The sequence below is a fragment of the Myodes glareolus genome, chromosome 8, assembly GCF_982192425.1.
Source record: "Myodes glareolus chromosome 8, mMyoGla1.1, whole genome shotgun sequence".
In the NCBI taxonomy this organism is placed as follows: domain Eukaryota; kingdom Metazoa; phylum Chordata; class Mammalia; order Rodentia; family Cricetidae; genus Myodes; species Myodes glareolus.
In genome coordinates, this window is record NC_142033.1 from 19539067 (window position 1) to 19566084 (window position 27018).

At 37.3% G+C, this 27018-nt stretch overlaps 1 protein-coding gene across 3 annotated transcripts; it reads left to right on the forward strand.

The window, feature by feature from the left end:
- The first annotated feature begins 1613 nt into the window (after positions 1 to 1613).
- Sult1e1 (sulfotransferase family 1E member 1) lies at positions 1614 to 16360 on the forward strand. Of its 3 annotated transcripts, none has more exons than XM_048443111.3 (9): positions 1620 to 1738; positions 2547 to 2730; positions 4499 to 4660; positions 5910 to 6035; positions 6737 to 6834; positions 9680 to 9806; positions 11489 to 11583; positions 12673 to 12853; positions 14400 to 16360. In XM_048443111.3, the coding sequence occupies exons 3-9, from the start codon at positions 4513 to 4515 to the stop codon at positions 14510 to 14512; spliced, it is 888 nt and encodes a 295-aa protein (XP_048299068.3). In that variant the 5' UTR covers positions 1620 to 1738; positions 2547 to 2730; positions 4499 to 4512; the 3' UTR covers positions 14513 to 16360. The 3 variants fall into 3 exon arrangements, with proteins under 3 accessions (XP_048299067.3, XP_048299068.3, XP_048299069.3); XM_048443112.3 differs by having other exon boundaries at positions 1621 to 1738; positions 2503 to 2730; XM_048443110.3 differs by lacking the exon at positions 2547 to 2730 and having other exon boundaries at positions 1614 to 1738; positions 14400 to 16359.
- The last annotated feature ends 10658 nt before the right edge of the window (positions 16361 to 27018 follow it).

Genomic DNA, 27018 nt, shown 5'->3' on the forward strand with positions numbered 1-27018 from the left:
ATACAAAAGTTTCTGAAAAACTTGACCCACCTGAAATGAAATCAGCAAACCAATAGTAAATTATATGAGATACTCCTGTGTTCAACATAAAAAGCTTGATTATGACATAGTTGAATTGATCCTAGCTAAAAGTAAATATAAGACTCAAGGTCTTATGCTTCAAAGGTCAAGCTTTGAAGATCTCCCAGAGTAGGGCAGCTTAATTTGGCATTGGGAACAGAAGAGCTACCAAACATGAAAATGTATTTACCTTGTGATACTGATGAAGCTGAAGTGGCAGGAACGACTGACAATCTTCATCCTGGAACTAAAGCAGACACAGATAAGGCTGAAGCACCATTTCATTCCATGAACCCTTGGGACATGTTTTTTCCTGGCAATGGTTTTTGTCGGGAAACTGAGTTTTACACAAACTTGGACTTGAAAGAGAGTGGAGCAGGGCTTCCCACAAGTTACCCCAATGGGAGTGTTGTTTATTAAATTTATTCTTTTGCAGCAGTGTCCTTTTCTGTATTCAAGGCTGTTTTAGAATTATTGGCAACACTTGTTTTCTGAGATTTTGATGCAATTACGACATTCCTCCCTTCCATTTCCTCCCTCCGAACACTCTCATGTGTATCTAGCCCTTGTGAATTGAAGGCCTCTCTATTCACTAATTGAATGCATAGATGCATAATTTGCATGCATAGATGTGTATCTATAAACATACATATTCCCAACATAATCTTTTAATCTGTATAATGTTGTTTTTATGCATGTTTTCAGGACTGTCCATTTGGTACTGGATTACCAATTGGCATGCTCTTTCTGTGGAGGACCACTCTTCTGCTTCCAGATTCTTATAGAATGTACTTCTCCATTGTCTTGTTAGGACACAGTTAAGTTCTACAAAACTTTCTTTTGCTGTTCTCTTGAAACACAGCCATACTATTTGAGATTCTTCATTGTTTTTTATTTATTTTTTTTATTATTAAAAATTTCCATCTCCTCCCATTTCCCTCCCCCTCCCCCCCACGCCCCCTCCCCCTCCATCTCCAGTCCAAAGAGCAGTCAAGGGTCCCTGCCCTGTGGGAAGTTCAAGGTCCTCCACACTCCATCCAGGTCTAGGAAGGTGAGCTTCCAAACAGACTAGGCTCCCACAAAGCCAGTCCATGCAGTAGAATCAAAACCCAGTGCCACTGTCCTTGGCTTCTCAGTCATTATTATTCCTTTAAGCTTGTTGTTTGCAATAACTAATTTATCCTCATTATCATTCACCAGTGAGTAAAAGATTTTCTCACTATACCATCTCCTCTTTCCCTCTAGGCCTCCTCTCCTCTCCTCTCCTCTCCTCTCCTCTCCTCTCCTCTCCTCTCCTCTCCTCTCCTCTCCTCTCCTCTCCTCTCCTCTCCTCTCCTTGTTCACTGCTTCTCATTCCTTTATGGATAGAAAACTTAATAAAGATTAAATGAATGAGTAATTTAAGATTTACATATGAGCCGGGGGCGGGACAGAAGTAGAGGCCATCTGAGTGAATGAACTTCATCAGATGACTCAATACCACTGCAGGTATTCCTCTCAATCCATTGCATCATCGCCCAGCCCCACCAGTTATTCCCTGACTGTCAGAATAAAAGCTGACAAGAAACGTTCCAAGTGCACACACAGTACTTGTTTTTTTAACAGCTTACAACTTGTGCTGTCATTTGAAGTGACTAAGCTAGATCATTTCATTTCTTTCACGGAATCATCTGGACAGGTTGTACTTTTTATTGTTGATGTTGATTTTAAATACAGAAAATATGAAGTTTGTGGTATTTACTAAGTTGTTAAAAATCCAGGGAAGATTAAGTCTATATTGATACAATGCCTAGTTGATAATGTAAATCATTTAAAGTCTTTTAAAATTGCTTGTTACAAAAATATTTTTAGGTATTCTTTGATGTTTAAAGATCTTTAAAAAAAAGTCAGATATTATAGATACCTGAAAAGTACTGATTGCAATTGTTATAAAGGATCTTGAAGCTACTGCTGCTATCTTCTTAGGAAAACTTTGTAAAAAATACAGGAAAAGTCTAGATTTATTGACAGATCATTCATGTGTATTTCATTTGTAGGACACTGTTAATTTTGATAGCATTTTTGATCGTGGAAACTAGCCAATCGAAAATACAGTCTAATAATTAGAGTAATCAATCTTTCTCAGAATCTCTTTTGGGTCATGATTTTGTGGCAGAAATATATATATATATATATAAGACAGCTTATACTTTTAGCCACTTTGCTCATATCTAGACTAAAAGAGAACTTGACAAAATCTTCAGCATTCATCACAGAACAGAGAAGGGCAGTAGGCTAAAGTGAAGGTTAGGGGGTAGAAGAGGAAATGGCTGCCACTTTAAACAATTGTTTAAATTAAATTAAATTGTTTAAATTGTTTAATTGCTGTTGTTTCTCCATAACTGGTACCTCTTCTCCTCGTGAAAGAGAGTTGACAATTTCTGACTGAAATACACATTTTAGGGGAAAACACAGACAGTGAGTGAATCTATGTGTTATGGTTCAAGGCAATTTATGAAAACCTGAGAGAAGGAAAGAGAACTTTTGACGTCAGCACTTTAAATGTGAGACCACGTTAATTATGAGGTGACAGCTTGGGGTCGGGCTACCTCCAGTTTGAATGCAAACCAATTCTTAGAAATGTGGCTCAATCCACAAAATACAATTCACCCGAATAAACAAATTAATAAGGTAAGTGTTGACTATTATAGTTCTTCTTAGAAGTGGCCATTTCTTTCTTATAAATATCTATTTTCAGTAAGCCTGGAGACAATTCTGAAAACAAGCTAATGGCTGATTTCTGTTCTGGTAATAGAAATGATATTTCCAAATTGTTATGTCTATATGCCTCTGATTTTAAACAGACTTGAAATTTCAGGGACTGAGATTTTTTTCCCTCTGGTAAGAATAACCATGACTAATAGTATTTTGTGGGTTCATAGCACAATATAAACCATTATCTGAACAACAACAAACAAATGGCAAGGTGTCACTGATGTCTTTCTTCTAGTGTGCCATTTAGAGCTATATTGAAATAACTATTATCTTAGAGATATTCAGAGAATAAATGCCAGGAAGAATATCATTGGTATTCTTAAAGTGAGGGAACAAAGTATTAACTATAAATTTCTCTAGGATCTTTGAATCTTTGAAGTATATTCCTAGAAATTTATAGTGACATTTTAATTGTATTTTAATAAATGAAAACTTCCTGAAGATCTGAGAGTAAACAGTCCCACTGCTCAGCCTTATAGACCAGGTTATGGTAACACACACCTTTAATCCCAGTAGTCACAATGACACACACATTTAATTCCAGCAGTGCTGCCTTTAGTTCCAGCCCTAGTGAGATACATAAAAAGGGAGGATTTAGCTCTCAGACACACAGTCTTATTCTGAGATTCCTGGAGGGAGGATTGCCATTTCAGACTGAGGTTGAGGTAAGAGCCAGTGGCTGGCTGTTTTGCTTTCAGATCTTCAGGTTGAACCCCAATTTAACCCTGAGCTTTTGTAATCATGCTTCAGAAATTGTTAATGGCACATGCCTTCCCTGATTGAACAGTTGTGTTACCATGGTATTTACCTTGACCCACTGAGGTACCTCCTAGCCCACAGTTTAAAATTTGATCAGGGGGTGAATTAAGGCCATTCTGCTGAGGCGTGTCAATTCGGAGTAAATCTCTCATTAAGAAGGTCCATTATTTCTGGGAGTAAGTGGGAAAAATAAAATCAAGATCCATGATGTCAAAGGACTTTTCTATAACCTCAGCATTCCCTTTTTCAGACATTCGTTTTACAGTATCTTTATTTTACTTCCCTTTAAATATGTTTATCAAACATTTGAAATGCTTTCATTCAATGACATATATTCAGGAACAAAGACAGATTTGTGTTAGATACCAGATAGTACCTTCATAAAGCGACAGTCTATCTTTATTATTTAATACAGACAAAATTGAACTCTCTGCTGAAATATGGTTACATTGTAAGACTTCTTAGACTTTTCATTTGATTCGTCAGTGTTGACAAAAATTGAAGATTATTTTCCATTCATCATAGAATCTTACATATATTATATGTTTATCTAACTATAGATATATCCCCTACACTGTGGCATAGTGTTTAAATTATACTCTCCACCACCTTGCATAGTTTTGCCTGTTTATGAAAAAGTTAAATGATCTATACTTTTAGTAGGAGTAGAAAGTACTTAAACTATATGTTTTATATATATATATATAGTTTAAGTATATATAAATATATAATTTTTTCATTTTTATTCAAGATAGATTCTTTTATCATGCAATATATCCCAATTATAATTTCCTCTCCTCACACTAATATGAAGCATGTTTTCACTCAGGTAACAGGTAAGGTGAAGGCATTTATGGCTTTTATATATATAGTTATTTTAAATGTGAAAGCATTTAAAAGTTTAAAAAATCTGTTTTTCCCCAAGAACACCACTTTGAGATGGGGACTTTTAAACCTGAGGATTGTGAAGTCTTCGCTGAGTTCCGTGGAATTCTCATGGATAAGCGTTTCACCAAATATTGGGATGATGTTGAAACATTCCTGGCAAGACCAGATGATCTCATCATTGCTACTTATCCTAAATCTGGTAAGTGTCCTTGCTATGACAGAATGTTGCTTTGGCACATAGAAATTATAAAACTACATCATTATTAAATCATCAGTAATAAAGTGTTTACCTGACTCAAATCATTTTTTATATTAAGGACAACTGTAGCAATTTTGGTGTCAAAATATTAATAAATTTCACATTATCAACTTTATTTCACAATCTCAAGCTCCAAAAAACCCAACCAGTAATCTCATTAGATCACTGATAAGTGGAAATTGTTGATCATGCAATTATCTTATTCAATACAGATGAGTCAATTTGAAATATATGTTGCATAATGAATATTTAAAACTACTGAGTTTTTATTATTGCTATGTATATAGACTACAAACCCTTTCAAAGGAGAACAAAAAACTCTCTTTCAGGCAACCACTGATTTTCATTGCATATACTCACAAATTTTAATTTCACTATATATATATATATATATATATATATATATATTCACAAATTACAATTCTTTTTTTCTGAGATTAACTCTACTACTATACATAGTTCTAGAGTCTTAAAATTATAAACTTTAAAATTCAAAGAAGCCCAATCATGTGTTCTCTGTCTTTGTGTTAACATTTGATGCTTAAAAATGAATCACTTGTCTACTTATGAGCATATGATTTTATAATTCCAATAGTTAAGAGAAATGAGAATCGTGAGTTTGAGAAGACCAGTACACACTGACCAGTTCTTTATTATTCGTGGCAGTTTAGATCCATGTTAGTTGAACTTATTTTGGTTAGTGTAAATTTAGATATTCAAGTATATAATGTTTGGGGGATGGAGGGAAGGCTCAGCAGTTAAGAGCACTGGCTGTTCTTCCAGAAGACCCAGGTTCAAATACCAGCACCCACATGGCAGTCTATAACTCTAGTTCCAGGGAATCTGATACGTTCACATCAATGCATACAAACTAAAGTTAAGTAAATTATTTAAAGAATTGCAAACCAAGGGCTGGAGAGATGGCTCAGAGATTAAGAGAACAGGATCCCAAAGGTCCTGAGTTCAATTCCCAGTACCTACATGATGGCTCACAACCATCTGTAATGAGCTCTGGTGCCCTCTTCTGTCATGCAGGAGTATTTGCAGGCAGAATACCGTATACATAATAAATAAATCTTTAAAAAAAGAATGTATTGTTTGAATTTGGATGATATCAAACTTTATTAAAATAATACTGTTATCAGTCTTACAGAGTCATTAGAGATTCAGGTGTGTTTAATTTTTACAGGTACCACGTGGGTTAGTGAAATTGTATACATGATCTATAAAGAAGGTGATGTAGAAAAATGCAAGGAAGATGCAATTTTTAATAGAGTACCTTACCTGGAATGCAGAAATGAAGAGTTAATAAATGGTAATTTTTAAATTAATTTTTGAAATATATGCATAAATTTTAAGATCTATGATAGATATATGACATAGATATAATTATACTGCAATAAAAGCAAGAGAATTTCTAGCATCATAGACAATTAATATTCTGTCACCTCTATAGGTAGTAATCTTATAGAATGGCCTGTGCCTGGAATAGTGAATAATTCTCACTATTATATGTGTTCAGAAGAGTCTTATAATATGTCAGCATTTAGTCCTTAGTTCCCTGACTTGGAAAATATTTTAAATTCTAGGAAACTATTCAGCAAATTTCAAGGAAAGTCAAAACTGTATTCATGAATGTTGGCATACCAATATCTGAAAATATATTATTATTTGGAGGGGGGAGAGGGAGTTTTTTGAGACAGTTTTTTTTTTTTTGTAGCTTTGGAGCCTGCTTTGGAAGTAGCTCTTGTAGAACAGACTGACCTCAAACTCACAGAGATCTATTTACCTCTGCCCCTCAAGTGCTGGGATTAAAGGCAAGAGCCACCATTGACCAACTAGTGAACAATTATTTACTTCAATTGATGAAACTATTTAATCTTGCTCTGCAATTCATTTAGTTAATACTTTTCTTCACAGTGAAATTGTATTATCTAGAATCTTAAGTAACCTCCTTTAAAAACACTCTTTAAATTTACATGAACATTTTTCAAATTGCCTGTTTTCTCACCTCAGGAGTAAGACAATTAAATGGGAAGAAATCTCCTAGAATAATAAAAACCCACCTGCCACCCCAGCTTCTTCCAGCATCATTTTGGGAGAAGAATTGCAAGGTAACCAGAATTAGATTTTCTTAGACTTGATGTGCTCGGATATCACCTAAGAAGCATCTTAAACATATTGTGATACACTTTTCATTTCACATACAGATTTTTTAACAAATATGAATTATTTTTAGCATAACCCAAGTCCAATTATACCTACTTTTATTTGCTTAAGATGATTCTGCAAAGAAGTTAGATTCTAAACCTTGGTTTGTTCCTGTGTAGAAAAAGGGTCATAGTGTCATTTTCCTAATAGAGATAAATGCAATTATCCTTGAAACCACAAGCCTAGTGCCTAACCCACTGTAAGTCCTGGATGAATGTCCTATAGCTACTTTTATATCCTTGTGGAATGAATGTCTCCTTTTCACAAAACAGTGTGTGACATTGTGAGACATTCAAATGAGTCAGAATAGGATATCCAGACAAGTGTCCTGCAATAATCATTTACCCAGTTAATGAAAGGGTGAATGTATCTTCATTTCATTTCCTAATAATATGCTACACACTGGCTAAACTATAAAGGAAAGATATTTATTTGGTTGGTGGTTCTGATCCAGGGTCAAGAGACTGAACTTGGTGATTATCTTCTTGTTGACAAAGTTTCAAGGTAACATATGAGTCAGGGGATGCACATATGTTTATGTCTCTAGTCACTAACTCTTTTCTTTAAAGCAATTAGCCCTCAAAAGTTTGCTACTATGGTGACCATTTCTAACCTTTGACACCTCCCAAATGCTCACCTCTAAATACAAAAGTCAGATTATATTCATTCTACAGGTACACAGACTTCATTGTGATCATTGAATTTGAATATGGATTTTGGAGGGTAAGAACCATATTCAAACCTACCAGTTCCTGTAACATGTAGGGTCATATGACACAGATAATCATGGATTCCATAGAAACAGTCACTTGAGTATAGAAATAAACAAACAGACACTACAGGTAATACTTAGATTATATAAGAGAAGATTTCTAATTAAGATGCAGAGTTTAAAAGGCTGAAGAGGGCTGGGCAGTGCTGGTGCATGCCTTCAATCCCAGCTCTCAGGAGACAGAGGCATTTGGATCTCTGTGAGTTTGAGACAAGCATGGTCAACTGAGTGAGTTCCAGGACAGCCAGGGCTACACAGATAAACCCTGTCTTGAAAAAACAAACAAACAAAAAACTAACAAACAAAGAAGGACTGATGATGAACTAGTCTATTCAAACAAAGAAACAATTTCAGGAGCTACCTGTAACCAGTTCAGCTTGTCTGGGAAGTTAAGGGTTCATGCTGGATAAAACAGTGAAAGAAAATTACCTAGGACTTATCATAGGAAAGTTGGATGTCAAGTTAAGAAACATGGATTTTCCTTCCATTATAACAAGACTAGGGTGTTTTAGAGAGAAATTGGCCATGGAGTGAATTTCATGCATCCTGGCTACTGGTGTTTCTTGCTATATTTGACACTGCAAAGATCTCAGGCTACAAACTTCAAAGATTCCAATGCTGTCTTAATTTCATCTGAAATAACACTATGATCACTTCCTCCTGTATGATTTCCTGCAGAAAAGCTCTTTCACAGTTGTGCGATTTCCTGAGATGTCTCATTACTATTTTCTGTAAGAGTATTGACCAAAGCACTTTTCTCCTTGCAAGAAGAGTGGTAGGATTTTACCGCTCCTTTGAGTTTACAGTCAGATTTTATTTCATACTTTCTTATACCCTTTTCAAATACGAGGTCATCAAAGAAATAAGGATAATTGAATGGACTTGCCTTTTAAATATTTTCAGGTTTATTTGTTGATCCGTCAGAGGAGAAGTAGTGGAGAATATTTTGGAAAAGTGTGTTTGGTGCGATGGATCAGAAAGATTAACTGATGGAGTAAAGGAAGTGATTTTTAAAAGAGCAAGATGGCGGCTGAGAGAAGTATCTAAGGACAATGGGTTTGAAGTTGCGGTGTGCGTTGGAGGGAGGTGCATACATTGTAGACCTGGAGGAGACTGCGTGCTTTGTCCCATTTCTTTAGTGGCTAAAGTATCTGAGGACAGTGATGAGGCTTCTGCTGGATGAAGTTTTATAGTGTTAATGCTAGAAACAGCCCCTAACACCACAGCCTCCTGATTTGCTAATCCCCCGATGTTGATACACTGTGTATAGCAAGAATGGAGAGCCAGTGAGTGAAGACAGAGAGGGCAGTTTCCTCTCATCACATTCCTCAGGAGCAATAGTGGTCACTTTTATTACCAAACAGTGGAGGGAAGGATCTCGAGGAGGGCCCAGAAGAAAAAAATACAGATCTTTGAGATGCAGATTAAATACAAATATGTAAACATGATTACTTTTTATAATCAAAAGTAATGAAGCTACAGGGCATATTGCCTTGTTTAATCTTAGGATCCAAATTGTAATACAGTTTAAAAAGCAGAAAACCGTACTTTCAACTGAGAGATCTGTCAACTTGTTTATTTGGATTGATTTATTTTCAGTACTACTATATATTGAATCAATTTAAGTTTCATTATTTTATTCATAAAAATGAGAAAAAACAATCTAGCTGACTCAAATTTTTATTTTTACAAATAAAAAGCAAGAGGAAACCTTGAAGAATGTCAGAAATGGAGCTGTGGCCTCAGGCTATTGAACACATTTCTTAGCAGAATAGGACTAAAGGCTAGCCAGGACACAGAAAACAGCGCCTTAATTTAAAAATGGTATGTTTTTTTCCAAAGAGTGTTTTTGTTTTAATCTTTTTTCAACATAGAATTGATATTATGTTAGTTGTTGCAGACACGAATCTCTAAAACTTGAGGACAACTCGGTTGATAATCAAGGCAGTGATTTCACATTTTATTTCATCCCCTAGATGATCTATATTTGCCGGAATGCCAAGGACGTGGTGGTTTCTTATTATTACTTTTTCCTAATGGTAACAAGTTATCCAAATCCTGAATCCTTTTTGGAATTTGCGGAGAAATTTATGCAAGGACAAGGTAAGAGCACCTCATGTTCTTTGGGTTACTTTCTAGAAAAGTAGGACAAAAGCAAATGCTGCTCTATGTGAGGGAAAAAATAAATGAGCCAATATAAACAGAGATAATATAAGTACATAAAAACAGAACTATAGTATAATATATAAACAGAATAGAATGTAATATATTATAAATAAATGTATAAATATGTGCAACAGATTAATATAAGTTAACAGAAATAGAACATAGTATAAATAAAATAGAATATAAATATAAGATGGTATAAATATATAGATAGGAATATAATATAAATTTAAATACAATATACAGTTATATGTAAACAGAGGTAGAATTTCTGGTTTCTAAGGGATACAATATCACACAAATTCTAAAGGAACTGATCTTAGAGTGGTAGGTAGGAGGCTTCTCTGTTTGGGAGGAGGAAGGAAAATCAGAGACTCTAGGAATTTCATTATAATGCTAAGAAGTAAATGCACTGACACAATTTTGAGGGTTGAGGTGATAATTAACCCTCTATAAGTCTGGCAGTTAGCATGTTCTGTCTCTAACATATATTTTTATTTCTTCCAAATGTTTTAAAACTTGTAATATGGTTGAACAAAAAAAGTGTGAGGCTAAAAAAGCCTGCTCATTCCTTTCCAAGTAAAATGCCAAGGCATTAGGTGAGGATTGATGCCGGTATTTACCAATATTCTGAATACCTATAAAACTCTTATTTCACCAGGTATGTAGTCAGAACATTTTCAGTTGATTTCCCTGACCAATGAAGAGTTACTTGAGTAGATATTATGGGAACATTGCCATTCCATTAAAGTTCTGACTAAAACAACTAAGTATTTATATATGAAGATGAAGGGGCAAAAAAAGGGTTTACACTTCATTAAACAAGCCATAAAAATTGTATAGGAATAATTGAAAAATGTTTATAATCATATGAGTTAATATTGCTCATTGGAACATGTTGTTTGCAGAAAAATGTACACTAAAACACTGTCAATAAAATATATGCCTCAAGATTGTCAAGACTCTATATAAAATACAGAAAATAATAATTGATACACCTTAAAAGGGGGTAAATTAGATTATTATTGACATCATTGTGAACCTTCTCATAAGAAACTTTGATTTTTGGCAGCAAACTACAGAAAATGGGTCAATGAGTCAATGCCAAGTCTAGTGGTGACTCAAACTTTCACAACTGAAATTGCCACTCTTGTAATAATTACTATATTCACTCACTCACTCTCTCTCTCTCTCTCTCTCTCTCTCTCTCTCTGTGAGTGTGTGTCTCACAGAAAGAGAGGTGTATACACATAGACCCATAGACCCACATACACAAGCATACAGACACACAAAGCTACACACACTCATACACACACACACACACACACACACACACACACTAGTTTAACACATATTCTGATTACTCTAAATTAAGTTGGTGTCTTATTTTTTCTCAGCATCATAATACATATCATTATACTAAAGTTGAAAACATGTTTCTATACATGAAATTATACAATAATTTTTGTATCATTGCTGAGCAGAACTTTATTTAATAAGTTTAACTTAACTATTAGCTCTTATTTCATGAGCATTTTATCTCTTATTAACAGTTTGAATACGTCTATCAAGCTGCAAAATGATGGTGTAGTACCTGTATTTGTTTCTTCTAATTTTAGTTTTGTATGGTTCCTGGTATGATCATGTGAAATCTTGGTGGGAAAAGAGTAAGAATCCATCTATACTATTCATGTTCTATGAAGACATGATAGAGGTAAGAAATAAAAGGCAAATGAACATTCTGGTAGGTTTTAAGATGCTCTAAACATCTAAAAATCCCGTGGATGCAATATTATCATTGGAAATGTAATAGCAACCACTTGCAGAAGTATAAAGGGAAAAATATGATACTCTAGTTTGATTAAGTTTAGTGAACAAATAAATTTTAAATCCAGGTGCCAAAATTTTCTAATGATAATATTTGAAAAAAGAACCTTGAATTAATAAAATTAAGAAATAATATAATAGCATACATGAATAGATAATCACCAAACTTGATAATTTACTGGACACTGTAGTCTGAGAATTTTTACCTTTATATTTGAAATTCATTGTGCATATACCATGTATGAGATTATAATAATTAGTCATATTTGCTTACAACTGTGATTACAGCAATTATAGAACTGAGAGAGGTAGCCATGAGTTCAGGACATGTTTGAGCCTAATATCAAGACTTGCCTCAAGAAGAATAAACATAATTTTATAAAATAACCAGAGGTGTATGTCAGCAGATAAAGTCATTGCTCTACAAGTTTGAGGACTAGAGTTCAGATCCCTGGTACTTATATAAAATCAGGTCAGCATGGAAGCCTGACCCTAATCTTAGAGCTATGAAAAAAGAGGATTCCAGAGTCAAACTTGCAGGGTGAACTAACAGAATCAGTGATCTCTGGGTTTAGTGGCACACCCTGTCAGTAAAATAAAGTGAAGAGTGATAGAAGAAGTTTTATGACCACACATTTCTGGCTTTCACACACTCAAATGCAAGTGCGTGTGTGCTCATACACATGCAAACTTGGCTACACAAAACCCACACTCTTGCTTTATATATTAAAGAATAAACAAAAATGAAAATATTAGAATGAACTACAATTAACATTTACAAGTCAGGCCTAACAATTTTTGAAACGTCTCTTGCATCTATTTCTAGATGTAGAATTGTTTAAATTAGTTTGTTTTCCTCATTATTAATTTAATTCCAAAGTGACCAGATATAAAATAGTATTCTCTTTCATTTTTAGGTTAAGACCTATTCACCAATTTTGTCAATATGATTTTCAAATCACGTTGTTTCTCACAGGATATCAGAAGAGAAGTGATAAAATTGATAAAATTCCTGGGGAAAAAACCTTCAGAGGAGCTCATGGACAAAATCATTCAGCATACTTCATTCCAGGAGATGAAGAACAATCCATTCACCAATTATACAACAATGCCAGAGGACATGATGAATACCAAAGTATCACCTTTCATAAGAAAGGGTGAGAAAGTCATGTGACTTTCTGTTAAAAGGTCTAAATTGCCATGACTTAGGCAAAAATCTATTCACGATTATTCACCCTGCATAATCAACATGTATTTTCTTTAAACTCTTTTACCTTCAGTATTCTTATTCAATTATGGATTGTTCAGAGGCATTAGACACTATTAGTATATATATGGTCATATTTTCTAATAATGAATTTCTGGTACTTGCTTATTCCCTTTCAGAAATATATTATATTGAACATAATGGCCCACATCTTAGTCTCAGCATCAGCAAAAATATCATATAGTATACCAGTGTTATTAACTAGGTCTGTGTGTATTAAGTGTATATTATATGCCGTATACATATTATCTATATAGTTTATGATTTCTAACTAGAATTTACTGTTATTTTGAGATAAAAACAAGTTCAGGAAAGTCAGTCATATTTTTCTTGTACAAATGACAGAAAGTTTTGAAAACTAAATGACTAAGGTAGGAATTCAAACATAATTCTATTTACTAATAATATCAAAACACAATGAAAGGAAATTTTATGTACATAGGATCATTACCTGATGCAATATAGTCAACTTGTATGCCTGAAATTAGGGATTTTTATATAGTATCTATATAGCAATGTCATGTAAATAATTGGACATAGAGGTCTAAGTCTGGATTTGAGAGATTTATCAGCACAAAGATAATATTCAATAATGTGAATTATTACATTATTGGTCTCATCATTGTTGGGAAGAGACTGCTTGTTTGTCCTGGCAGCCCAAAACCAAAATAATCACAAAGAAACTGTATTAATTAAATCATTGTTTGGCCCATTAGCTCTAGCTTTCTATTGGCTAACTCATATATTAATTTAACCCATTTCTATTAATCTGTGTATCACCACACGACTGTGTATCAGAACATGCCTTACTGGTTAATGTTCTGGTATCCATCTGCTGCGGGAATACCTTCCGCTGCTTCAGCCAATAGTCGCTGAAGCAAGAGCCCACAGTGCTTCAGCGGCTATTGGCTGACAGAGCAGAAGGCACTCCTGCAGCACTGTGGGCTCGTGCTTCAGCGACTATTGGCTGAAGCAGCGGAAGGTACTCCCGCAGCATCCATCTCTGGTGGGGCTACATGGCTTCTCTCCACTCTGCCCTTCTTTATCCCAGCATTCAGTTTAATTTTCCCTGCCTACTTCTATTCCCTGTGCAGGCCCAAGACATTTTCTTTATTAACCAATGATATTCACAGCATACAGACAGGGAACCCACACCACATCATAGAAGGCTTGATACAAGAGAAAACATCAAAGAAGATGGCTCATTTGATGTAGTTCATTAAGAAAAAATGAGTTAATAGGAATTTCAAAGAAAATGTTTCAAAACAATAAATGCAAATTTGTCATTGTAAATTAAAACACGATAATAATTTTATTGAAAAAACTGTTATTAGGAGAAAATTTCACATTATTTATGAAAGATATATAGGATAGACAAATCTCACGATTTTGACTCAAAGAGTTGACTCTCCCGATTTCCATCTGTTTCCTTACAGGAATTGTAGGAGACTGGAAGAACCACTTCACAGTAGCACTGAAGGAGAGGTTTGATGAGCACTATGAGCAACAGATGAAGGAATGCACCCTGAAGTTTAGAGAAGTGCTCTGAGTCGTTTCCTAATCTTATGTCTGAAACTGGAACATTCTTCAATTTATCCTCCAGTTTCTGCTTGTTTGCCTTTCCATAGAAGCAGTAATCTTTTGAAGGCTGATGACTTAATTTCTTTCTCTCTCTGTTTTAAACTTTCATATCAATTTAAATTCATATCATAGTTTGACAGCAAAAGCACATTTTTCCTATATATAAGATAAGGATTCAGGGGAGGGGGGAGGCAGGGAGGGGAGCAGAGAAAAATGTAGAGCTCAATAAAAATCAATAAAAAAGATAAAGAATCTCCTCTTACAGTGTTCAAAGATTTTTAACAGAAATAATTTGATGTCTCTGTATTTAAAAATTCATATTACAAAACAAGTATTTTCTCAGTGACACAGAGATAAAAAATATGAAAGTGATTTGAAGTTGGCAAGTAGGTAACTTTGTGATTGTGTTTGGAAGTTAAATATATACAAAATTATATGAAGATGTTAAAACAATTCCATGAATTATAAGGTCACTTGAAGGTAACATCTAAAGATGCATAAATGATAAAAAATTAGTTAAACTGAATAAAAGTATTTTCTTATGTTTTGAGCCTTAAGTCAATGCTAATTGAGTATTGAACCATAGATTGCCATCATTGTTGTGTAGAATCATGTACAATTTACACATGATTGCACTTGATGATTGCAGCCTTGACTATTTATTCTTTATCAGTAAAAAGAAAAAGTAAAAAAGTCAGGAGTCAGATATTGGGGTAGGAAGTTGAAGGATCAGAGAAGTAGGTGAGCAGCCACCAGTCACCTCCTGCCTCTTCTTTTCCTTTCTTGAAATGGATTGAGATCCTCTCTCAGCCCTGCCATATTGCTTTTTGTTTCCCATCTCTTTCCAGTCCTCTAAACCTCTATTGCTAATTTTGATTAGCCAGTGGCTAGCTCTGCCCTCTGACTCCAATCAAGCATTTTTTTTTTTTTTGGTCAGAACACAATCAAAATATCACACAGCATTTCTCCCTTTTTGTTTAAATAAAAAAGGGAAGATTTTTAACTAACTTAGTAAAACTACATACAATAAGTATAATAACTAAATATAAATATATATGTCCATGTTCATTTGACAAAATCAGAGAAAATACTCCACTTTCTATGCTGTATTGGTGTGTTCAAAATGTTGCACTGAATTTGCTTTCTGTCCTAACTTGTATTACCAACCCAAAACTGTCTTATTAAGTCTCTCAACCTTATATGTTTTACACCTCTTTTGTGAATTTTTTTCTGAATTTAGTAACAAGGAAATCTATAACTATTTAGCCTTTAATTCTATCAGAGACCTGAGAAGGATATACTATTACCTGAGTAAACAGGAAGCACAGAACAAACAACTACCAAAACTAAGAAATGAAGTAAACAACTGACTGACTAGAGAGTTACCAAGGAACCTCTGTAATGTTGTAGCATCCATCTTTTCTCTATAGACCTAGAATATCTGGCAAAACTTTTCTGTGATGCAGAAATTTTGAAGCACTGTCCCACCTTTTCTTGCCAAATTTCAGCAGTCATTTTCCTTTGCATTCTGTTTGTCCAATTTGAACAGCATACTATCAACAGTTGAGGTAAGGGCGGTCTCTTGTCCACGGTCTAACTTTTGCCACAAAGAAAGCAAACTGCATATGAAGTTTCTATGACACCAGCATCTTCTCTGAAGTAGATTGGTGCTGCCATGAGCAGACATGTCTCACTGTCATAAAAACCTTATGCTAATAAAACATCTTAAATGTCATTTTTTGTAGATCTCTAGTTTGTTTAAAGACCACCTGTCTATATAAAATATACCTCAGTTTGACCTTGAAAACATACCTAACACAACTACAAGTTTGATTGTAATAGGTAATTATTAACCTGCATTTCTTTATTATCTTAAATAGTATATAATAATAATTTTAAGGACTAGAAATTTGCATTATACTGCTAAATGAACTGTTTAAGTACAATAACTTAAATAAAAGTAGATATGTATGTACAGTAGGTTCTAACAAAATAACCTTAAATTTGTATCTATATACAAAAATATCATAAACAAGAGTAGAAATATATAAACAGTAAAACAAAAATAATCTCAAAATTGTATTATTATAAAAAATTCATACCAGTATAAAATATTTAAGACTAGTAGTTTCTTTTTAAAAATGTATTTATTTATTAAAAATTTCCACTTCCTCCCCACTTCCCTTTTCCCTCCCCCTCCCCTCCTCCTCCTCCCTCTCCAGTCCTAAGAGTAGACAGGGTTCCCTGCCCCATGGGAAGTCCAAGGTCCTCCCTCCTCCATACAGGTCTAGAAAGCTGAGCATCCAAACAAACCAGGCTCCCACAAAGCCAGTCCATGCAGTAGAATCAAAACCCAGTGCCATTGTCCTTGGCTTCTCAGTCAGCCTTCATTGATAGCCACATTCAGAGAGTCTGGTTGGGGAATGGGATGGGTGGGATGGAGGAAGGGTGGATTTGGGAGCAGGGAAGTAAATGTCTTAATTAAGGGAGCCATTTTAGGGTTGGCAAGAGACTTGACTCTAGAGGGGTTCCCAGGTGTCCAAGGAGAGGTCCCCAGCTTGTTCCAGGAGCAGCAGAGGAAAGGGTGCCTGAACTGGCCTTGTCCTATAGCCACACTGATGAATATCTTGCATATTACCATAGAACCTTCATCTAGTGATGGATGGAGATAGAGAGAGAAACCCACATTGGAACACTGGACTGAGCTCCCAAGGTCCTAATGAGGAGCAGAAGGAGGGAGAACATGAGCAAGGAAGTCAGGACCGCGAAGGGTGCGTTCACTCACTGAGACGGTGGGACTGATCTAATGGGAGCTCACCAAGGCCAGCTGGACTGGAAGTGATGGAGCATGTGATCAAACCGAACTCTCTGAATGTAGTAGTTGCTTTTTGAGTTTAAAAGTAGATTTAGTAATCTATCTTTTTATCCTACCATTTCTATATCATGCTTTTTCTTTTCAGAACATGATCCTTGAGTCTAATTTTCCATTTTTTCTGGGTTTTTCTTTTTTTTTTATGTTTAAACTTCTAATCTTCATTTATTTTTTTTCTTTTAGTAATTTTATTAAATTATAAAAAGTTTCCATTTACGCCCCTCCTCCCAACGCCCTCCCACTCCCCCCCCTCCCTCTCCTCCTCCCTCTTTGTCCCCAAGGGAAGTCAGGGTCTCCTGCCCTGTGGGAAGTCCAAGTTCCTCCCCCCTCACTCCAGGTCCAGGAAGGTGAGCATCCAAACAGACTGGATCCCAAAAATCCAGTATATGCAGAGGAAACCAGTCCCAGTGTCATTGTCAATGGCTTCTCGGAAAGACTGCAGGCCAGCCACATTCAGAAAATCCAACCACATTCAGAGAATCTGGTTGGATCACATGCTCTTTCAGTCACGGTCCATCTGGCCTTGGTAAACTCTCATTAGATCCGACCCCTTGTATCAGTGGGTGATAGTATCCCTCGCAGTCCTTCGTCATTTTCTTCCTCCTTTTGCTCTTCGTTTGGAACTTGGGGGGCTCAGTTCGGTGCTCCAACGCGGGCCTCCATCTGTATCGTCATCCAACGCCAGGTGAGGGATCTATGGTGATAAGCAAAATATTCATCAGTATGGTCACGGGCCAAGGCTGGTTCAGGCACCCCCTCCTCTGTCCAGAGAACAATCTGGGGATCTCTCCTTGGACCTGGGATCCCATATATAATCAAGTTTCCTGTAAACTCTAATATGACTCCCTTAGTTGAAATATATTCTTCCCTGATCCCACATTCATCCTTCCTCCCTTCCCCCCATCCCGGTCAACCGAGCTTTACCCATTCCTCCCCTACTCCCTTCTCTCTAACCCTCTCCCCTTCCAACAACCCTCCCACCCCCCCCCCCCCATGCACCCAAGGTTACCTGGGACTCTTGACTATTTCCTACCTCCTGGCGGATAGGTAAATAATCTTCATCAGGTTCGTCTTCTTATTTAGCTTCTCTAGGATCACGAATAATAGGCTCAAAGACCTTTAATTATGGTTAGAATCCACTTATGAGTGAATACATACCGTGTTCCTCTTTTTGGGTCTGGCTTACCTCACTCAGTAAAGCGTTTTCTATGTCCATCCATTTGCATGCAAAATTCAAGATGTCATTATTTTTTACCGCTGAGTAAAACTCTAATGTGTATATGTTCCACACCTTTTTTAACCATTCTTCTATTGAGGGGCACCTAGGCTGTTTCCAGGTTCTGGCTATTACAAATAGTGCTGCTATGAACATAGTTGAACAAACGCTTTTGTAGTATGTTTGGGCATCTCTAGGGTATATTCCCAAGAGAGGAATTGCTGGGTCCTGAGGGAGGTTGACTCCCAGTTTCCTGAGAAACCGCCACACTGATTTCCATAGTGGCTGCACAAGTTTGCATTCCCACCAACAATGGATGAGTGTTCCCCTCATTCCACATCCCCTCCAGCATAGGCTATCATTGGTGTTTTTAACTTTAGCTATTCTGACAGGTGTAAGATGGTATCTCAAAGTGGTTTTGATTTGCATTTCCCTGATCGCTAAGGAGGTTGAGCATGACCTTAAGTGTCTTCTGGCCATTCGAAGTTCATCTGTTGTGAATTCTCTGTTCAGATCAGTACCCCATTTTTTAATTGGGTTAATTAGAGTTTTAGTGCCTAGTTTCTTGAGTTCTTTGTATATTCTGGAGATCAGACCTTTGTCTGATGAGGGGTTGGTGAAGATCTTCTCCCAGTCAGAAGGCAGCCTTTTTGTCTTACTGACAGTGTCCTTTGCTTTACAGAAGCTTCTCAGTTTCAGTAGATCCCATTTTTTCATTGTTTCTCTTATTGTCTGTGCTGCTGGGGTCCTACTTAGGAAGAGGACTCCTGTGCCTATATCTTGTAGACTACTTCCCACTTTCTCTTCTATCAGGTTCAGAGTGGACGGATTAATGTTGATGTCTTTAATCCATTTGGACTTGATTTTTGTGCATGGTGATAGATATGGATCTACTTTCATTTTTTTACAGGTTGACATCCAGTTATGCCAGCACCATTTGTTAAAGATGCTTTCCTTCTTCCATTGTATACCTTTAGCTCCCTTGTCAAAAATTAGGTGCTCATAGGTTTGTGGGTTAATATCCGGGTCTTCTATTCGATTCCAAAGGTCGATTTCTCTGTTCTTATGCCAATACCAAGCTGTTTTCAATACTGTAGCTCTATAATAGAGTTTGAAGTCAGGGATGGTAATGCCTCCTGAAGTTCCTTTATTGTATAAGATTGTTTTGGCTATCCTGGGTTTTTTGTTTTGCCATATAAACTTGATTATTGTTCTCTCAAGGTCTGTGAAGAAGTTTGTTGGGATTTTGATGGGGATTGCATTGAATCTATAGATTGCTTTTGGTAGAATTGCCATTTTTACTATGTTGATTCTCCCAATCCAAGAGCAGGGGAGGTCTTTCCATTTTCTGGTATCCTCCTCAATTTCTTTCTTCAAAGACTTAAAGTTTTTGTCAAATAGGTCTTTCACTTCCTTGGTTAGAGTAACCCCAAGATATTTTATGCTATTTGTGGCTATCATGAAAGGTGATGTTTCTCTGATTTCCCTCTCTGCTTCTTTATCCTTTGTGTATAGGAAGGCCACTGATTTTTTGGAGTTGATCTTGTATCCTGCCACGTTACTAAAGGTGTTTATCAGCTGTAGGAGTTCTTTGATAGAGTTTTTGGGGTCACTTATGTAAACTATCATATCGTCAGCAAATAACGAAAGTTTGACTTCATCCTTTCCAATTTGAATCCCCTTGATCTCCTTATGTTGTCTTATTGCTATTGCTAGAACTTCAAGCACTATATTGAAGAGGTATGGAGAGAGTGGACAGCCTTGTCGCGTTCCTGATTTTAGTGGAAAGGCTTTGAGTTTCTCTCCATTCAGTTTGATGTTAGCTGTCGGCTTGCTGTATATTGCTTTTATTATATTTAGGTATGATTCTTGTATCCCCAGTCTCTCCAACACCTTTATCATAAATGGGTGTTGAATTTTGTCAAATGCTTTTTCAGCATCTAGTGAGATGATCATATGGTTTTTTTCTTTCAGTTTATTTATATGATGGATTACATTGATCGATTTGCGAATGTTGAACCAGCCCTGCATCTCTGGAATGAAGCCGACTTGATCATAATGGATAATTTTTCTAATGTGCTCTTGGATACGGTTTGCCAGTATTTTATTGAGAATTTTCGCGTCAATGTTCATGAGTGAGATTGGCCTGTAATTCTCTTTCTTGGTTGTGTCTTTGTGTGGTTTTGGTATTAGAGTAACTGTAGCTTCATAAAAGGAGTTAGGCAATGACTCTTCTGTTTCTATATTGTGGAATACGTCAAGGAGTATAGGTATTAGCTCTTCCTGGAAGTTCTGGTAGAATTCTGCATTGAAACCATCTGGTCCTGGGCTTTTTTTGGTAGGGAGATTTTTGATAACAGCTTCTAATTCTTCGCGACTAACAGGTCTATTTAGATTGTTCACCTGTTCTTGGTTCAACTTTGGTATATGGTACTTATCTAAAAAAATGTCCATTTCTTTTACATTTTCCAACTTTGTGGCATATAAACTTTCGTAGTAAGATCTAATGATTCTCTGAATTTCCTCTGTGTCTGTGGTTATGTCCCCCTTTTCATTTCTGATCCTATTAATTTGCACGTTCTCTCTCTGCCGTTTGATTAGTTTGGATAGGGGTTTGTCAATCTTGTTGATTTTCTCCAAGAACCAGCTTTTTGATTCATTGATTCTTTGGATTGTTTTCTCTGTTTCTATTTTGTTGATTTCAGCCCTCAGTTTGATTATTTCCAGTCTTCTACTCCTCCTGGGTGAATCAGCTTCTCTTTTTTCTAGAGCTTCCAAGTGTGCTGTTAGGTCTCCAATGTGTGCTTTCTCCGTTTTCTTTATTTGGGCACCTATTGCTATGAACTTTCCTCTTAGCACTGCTTTCATAGTGTCCCATAGGTTTGAGTATGTTGTGTCTTTGTTTTCATTAAATTCAAGGAAGTCTTTAATTTCTTTCTTAATTTCGTCCTTGACCCAGGGGTGATTTAGTAGTTGACTGTTCAACTTCCATGAGTTTGTTGACTTCCTGGGGTTAGCATTGTTGTTGAATTCTAATTTTAATCCATGGTGATCTGACAAGACACATGTGGTTACTAATATTTTTTTGTATCTGTGGAAGTTTGCTTTGTTACCGAGTATGTGGTCAATCTTCGAGAAGGTTCCATGAACTGCAGAGAAGAAGGTATATTCTTTCCTATTTGGGTGGAGTGTTCTATAGATGTCTGTTAAGTCCATTTGATTCAATACCTCCAATAAATCTCTTAATTCTCTGTTTGGTTTCTGTGTGATTGACCTGTCCATTGGTGAGAGAGGAGTGTTGAAGTCTCCTACTATTAGTGTGTGTGGTTTGATGACTGCCTTGAGTTCTAGAAGAGTTTGTTTTATATAAGTGGGTGCCTTTATATTAGGGGCATAGATATTCAGGATTGCGACTTCTTCCTGATGAGTTGTTCCTGTTATGAGTATGAAATGTCCATCTCCATCTCTTCTGATTGATTTTAGTTTGAAGTCGATTTTGTTAGATATTAGAATGGCCACACCCGCTTGTTTCTTAGGTCCATTTGCTTGGAAAACCTTTTCCCAACCCTTTACTCTGAGTAGGTGTCTGTCTTTGTGGTTGAGGTGTGTTTCTTGTAAACAGCAGAATGTTGGATCCTGTTTTCGTATCCAATCTCTAAGTCTGTGCCTCTTTATAGGTGAATTGAGTCCATTGATATTAAGAGATATTAATGACCAGTGGTTGTTGACTCGAGTCATTTTTTTTTTTTTTTTTTTTTTTTAGGTAGTAGAGTGTATGTGTTTTCCTTCTTTGGGTTGTGCTAGTGAAGGGTCGCTAGATGTCTGAGTTATTGTAGTCAGTGTTGGCAATGTTGGATTCCTTGGGATGTAATTTTCCTCCTAATATTCTCTGTAAGGCTGGATTAGTAGTTACGTATTGTTTAAATTTGTTTTTATCCTGGAATATTTTGTTTTCTCCGTTGATAGTGAATGAAAGCTTGGCTGGGTATATTAATCTGGGCTTGCATCCATGGTCCCTTAGTTTCGCAGTACCTCTATCCAGGACCTTCTGGCTTTCATGGTTTCTATAGAGAAGTCTGGTGTAAGTCTGATAGGTTTACCTTTATAGGTTACTTGACCTTTTTCCTTTGCAGCTCTTAATATCCTTTCTTTAATCTGAATGCTTTGTGTTTTGATTATTATATGGCAAGGGATGTTTTTTTCTGATCCAGTCTATTCGGTGTTCTGTATGCTTCTTGCACCTTCATAGGAATATCACTCTTTAGGATGGGAAAGTTTTCTTCTATAATTTTGTTGAATATATTTTCTGGACCTTTGGACTGCAATTCTTCTCCTTCTTCTACTCCTATTATTCTTAGATTTGGTTTTTTTATTATGTCCCATATTTCCTGAATGTTTTGTGATGAGAATTTGTTGGATTTGCTGTTTTCTTTGGTCAGGGCATTTATTTTCTCTATGGTGTCTTCATAATCTGAGATTCGTTCTTCTATCTCTTGTATTCTATTGGTTATGCTTGTTCCTGAAGTCTCTGTTTGTTTACCTAGATTTTCCATATCCAGCCGGTCCTCGGTTTGTGTTTTCTTCACTGCCTCCATTTCAGTTTTCAATTCTTGAACTGATTCCATTACCTGTTTGATTATTTTTTCTTGGTTTCCCAGGGTATCATTTACGAATTTACTTATTTCTTCAAACTTTTTGTTATATTTGTCTTCCATTTCTTTACTCATTTCTTCCATCTTTTTGTTATATTTCTCTTCTATTTCTTTAAGTGAGTTATTCATACCCTGTTTAAGAGACTCTATTGCTTTTATAATGACACTGTTTTCCACTTCTTCCGGTATAGGGTGTTCAAGTCCTTCTGTCATAAGATCGCTGGGATCTGGTGTTTTCGTGTTGTTTTTCAGATTGTTGGAGGAATTCTTGCCTTGGCGCCTGCCCATCTCTTCCTTCAGATGCTCTCCAATGGCTCTTCCCTCCGCTGGGTCTTTTGCTACTGGATTAATGCCCCTTGCTATCCAGGAATCACTTTGCCTGCAGCCTTAGGTTGCTGCAGGCAGGCTTTAGAACAAAGGGATTTCCGTCCCTTTGCACTCACCGCCTGTACGTCCCGCGGTGCCCACCCCGGCTGAGATGGAGGAATTTAAGCCCCGAAAAAAGGAGAGGGGAGGGTATGGGTTCCAGGCAGAAAGCTGGGATGACGTTGCAGGAGAGAGGGATTAGCTGGGGAAGCTGCCCCTTTGGAGTAGTCAGGGAGATAAGGGTGGCGGGAGTATTGTGTGTTCCCTAACCGGCCTTGTGTGGCGGTCAGGAACAATACACTTACCCCTCCACAGGAACAGAGCCCTTCGCTGGTCAGAGGTGCCCCTGTCTGCAGTCTTGGCTTGCTGCAGGCCGGCTTTTGAAACAAAGGGACTCCAGCCCCTTTGCACTCACCGCCTAACCTGGCCCGCGGTGCCCACCCCGGCTGAGATGGAGGAATTTAAGCCCCGAAAAAAGGAGAGGGGAGGGTATGGGTTCCAGGCAGAAAGCTGGGATGGCGTTGCAGGAGAGAGGGATTAGCTGGGGAAGCTGCCCCTTTGGAGTAGTCAGGGAGATAAGGGTGGCGGGAGTATTGTGTGTTCCCTAACCGGCCTTGTGTGGCGGTCAGGAACAATACACTTACCCCTCCACAGGAACAGAGCCCCTCGCTGGTCAGAGGTGCCCCTGCCTGCAGTCTTGGCTTGCTGCAGGCGGGCTTTTGGAACAAAGGGACTCCAGCCCCTTTGCACTCACCGCCTAACCTGGCCCGCGGTGCCCACCCCGGCTGAGATGGAGGAATTTAAGCCCCGAAAAAAGGAGAGGGGAGGGTATGGGTTCCAGGCAGAAAGCTGGGATGGCGTTGCAGGAGAGAGGGATTAGCTGGGGAAGCTGCCCCTTTGGAGTAGTCAGGGAGATAAGGGTGGCGGGAGTACTGTGTGTTCCCTAACCGGCCTTGTGTCTTCTGGGTTTTTCACGACCATTACTAATAACAACTAACCAATCCCCCTAAGCAGTGACAAATTTCCATAACCTACTGAATGACCAAAACCCTCCCAACCCACCTATGGGGAATATAGGCATAGTGTTCTTATAATTACTTCCTGTTCTCTGGAAGTGATGGCATTTTTAGAGGACCCTGAAAAAAATGAGATAATTTTCGAGTACTGGGAGAGCTAGCCATATCATTCATTGTCCAGTCTCTGTGTAATGAGAAAGAGCGGGGCTTATCTCAGGTCCTGGCTAGAGTAGTCTGTAAGACTGGACCATCTCAGCTAACCATCTTGAATTTGTACTGAGCAGTTTGTAGTCCAAAGCCAATCTTTGGGTGGTGTTTGTCAACTTAGTGGCATTATCTGGGTAATTATTGTGGGGCCCCATCTTCATTTTGGAGACGTCAAGTGTCACTGTTAGACATGGTCATAGTTCACTGCAGAAAACTTAAGCATTTTTTTAAAAGTAATTTTATTAAATTATAAAAGTTTCCATTTCCGCCCCTCTTCCCAACACCCTCCCACTCCCCCACTCCCTCTCCTCCTCCCTCTTTGTCCCTTAGGGCAGTCAGGGTTTCCTGCCCTGTGGGAAGTTCAAGTTCCTCCCCCCTCCCTCCAGGTCCAGGAAGGTGAGTATCCAAACAGACTGGATCCCCAAAATCCAGTATATGCAGAGGAAACAAGTCCCAGTGTCATAGTCAATGGCTTTTCAGAAAGACTCCGGGCCAGCCACATTCAGAGAATCCGGCCAAATTCCGAGAATCTGGTTAGATCATGTCCTCATTCAGTCCCAGTCTAACTGGCTTTGGTAAACTCTCATTAGATCCGTCCCCTTGTATCAGTGGGTGATAGCATCCCTCGCAGTCCTTATTTCCTTTTTCATTTTCTTCGTCCTTCTGCTCCTCATTTGGACCTTGGGGGGCTCAGTCCGGTGCTCCAATGTGGGTCTCCGTCTGTATCGCCATCCTCCGCCAGATGAAGGATCTATGGTGATAAGCAAAATATTCATCAGTATGGTTATGGGCCAAGGCCGGTTCAGGCACCCTCTCCTCTGTCCAGAGAACAATCTGGGGATCTCTCCTTGGACCTGGGATCCCATATATAATCAAGTCTCCTGTAAACCCTAAAATGACTCCCTTAGTTGAAATCTATTCTTCCCTGATCCCATATTCATCCTTACTCCCTCCCCCCCATCCCGGTCCACCGAGCTTTACCCATTCCTCCCCTACTCCCTTCTCTCTAACCCTCTCCCCTTCCAACAACCCTCCCACCCCTACCCCCATGCACCCGAGGTTACCTGGGACTCTTGTCTATTTCCTACCTCCTGGTGGATAGCTAAATAATCTTCATCAGGTTCATCTTCTTATTTAGCTTCTCTAGTATCACGAATAATAGGCTCAAAGACCTTTAATTATGGTTAGAATCCACTTATGAGTGAATACATACCGTGTTCCTCTTTTTGGGTCTGGCTTACCTCACTCAGTAAAGCGTTTTCTTTTTCCATCCATTTGCATGCAAAATTCAAAACACTCATCCATTGTTGGTGGGAATGCAAACTTGAGCAGCCACTGTGGAAATCAGTGTGGCGGTTTCTCAGGAAACTGGGAGTCAACCTCCCTCAGGACCCAGCAATTTCACTCTTGGGAATATACCCTAGAGATTCCCTAACATACTACAAAAGCATTTGTTTTACTATGTTCATAGCAGCACTATTTGTAATAGCCAGAACCTGGAAACAGCCTAGGTGCCCCTCAATAGAAGAATGGTTAAAAAAGGTGTGGAACATATACACATTAGAGTTTTACTCAGCGGTAAAAAACTTAAGCATTTTAAATGTCATATACAACATATATCAAAGAGGTTAAAGGACCATAGTTTGTTATATACATCCAGAGTACAAAAAATAATTTTTAATTACCTAATAGAGACTCAAACCCAAACTCATATACAGGAAGTTAGATGAAGGCTTTTAAAGAATTATTTAATAATTGATATGACCATTAATAACATGTCAGAAGTTTAAATATATGTATTATAAAGTTTGAGATAATATTTATACCTTAAGAGAAATTTTAAAGACTCAAAATAAAACAAAAAAATTGTGAGATTAGTGGCAATAGAATAACCCCTTAAATTTGGTTTTACTTCTGTTACCTATCAGGTGACTCTTCTGAAATGAGACAGAGATTTGGGGTTTTACTTTAACAAGCATGCTTCAGTTTAAGGGAAGAGAAAGCCACACTCCAACTCAAAATTCAGCTTTAATTTTTAATTGAAATGAGAGCACAAAAGACCAAAAAAGACCATTTGCATTATGTCTGTTGAGAACAGTAGAACCAAACATTTAAGAAGACTTATGAAATTTTATCCTGATGTAA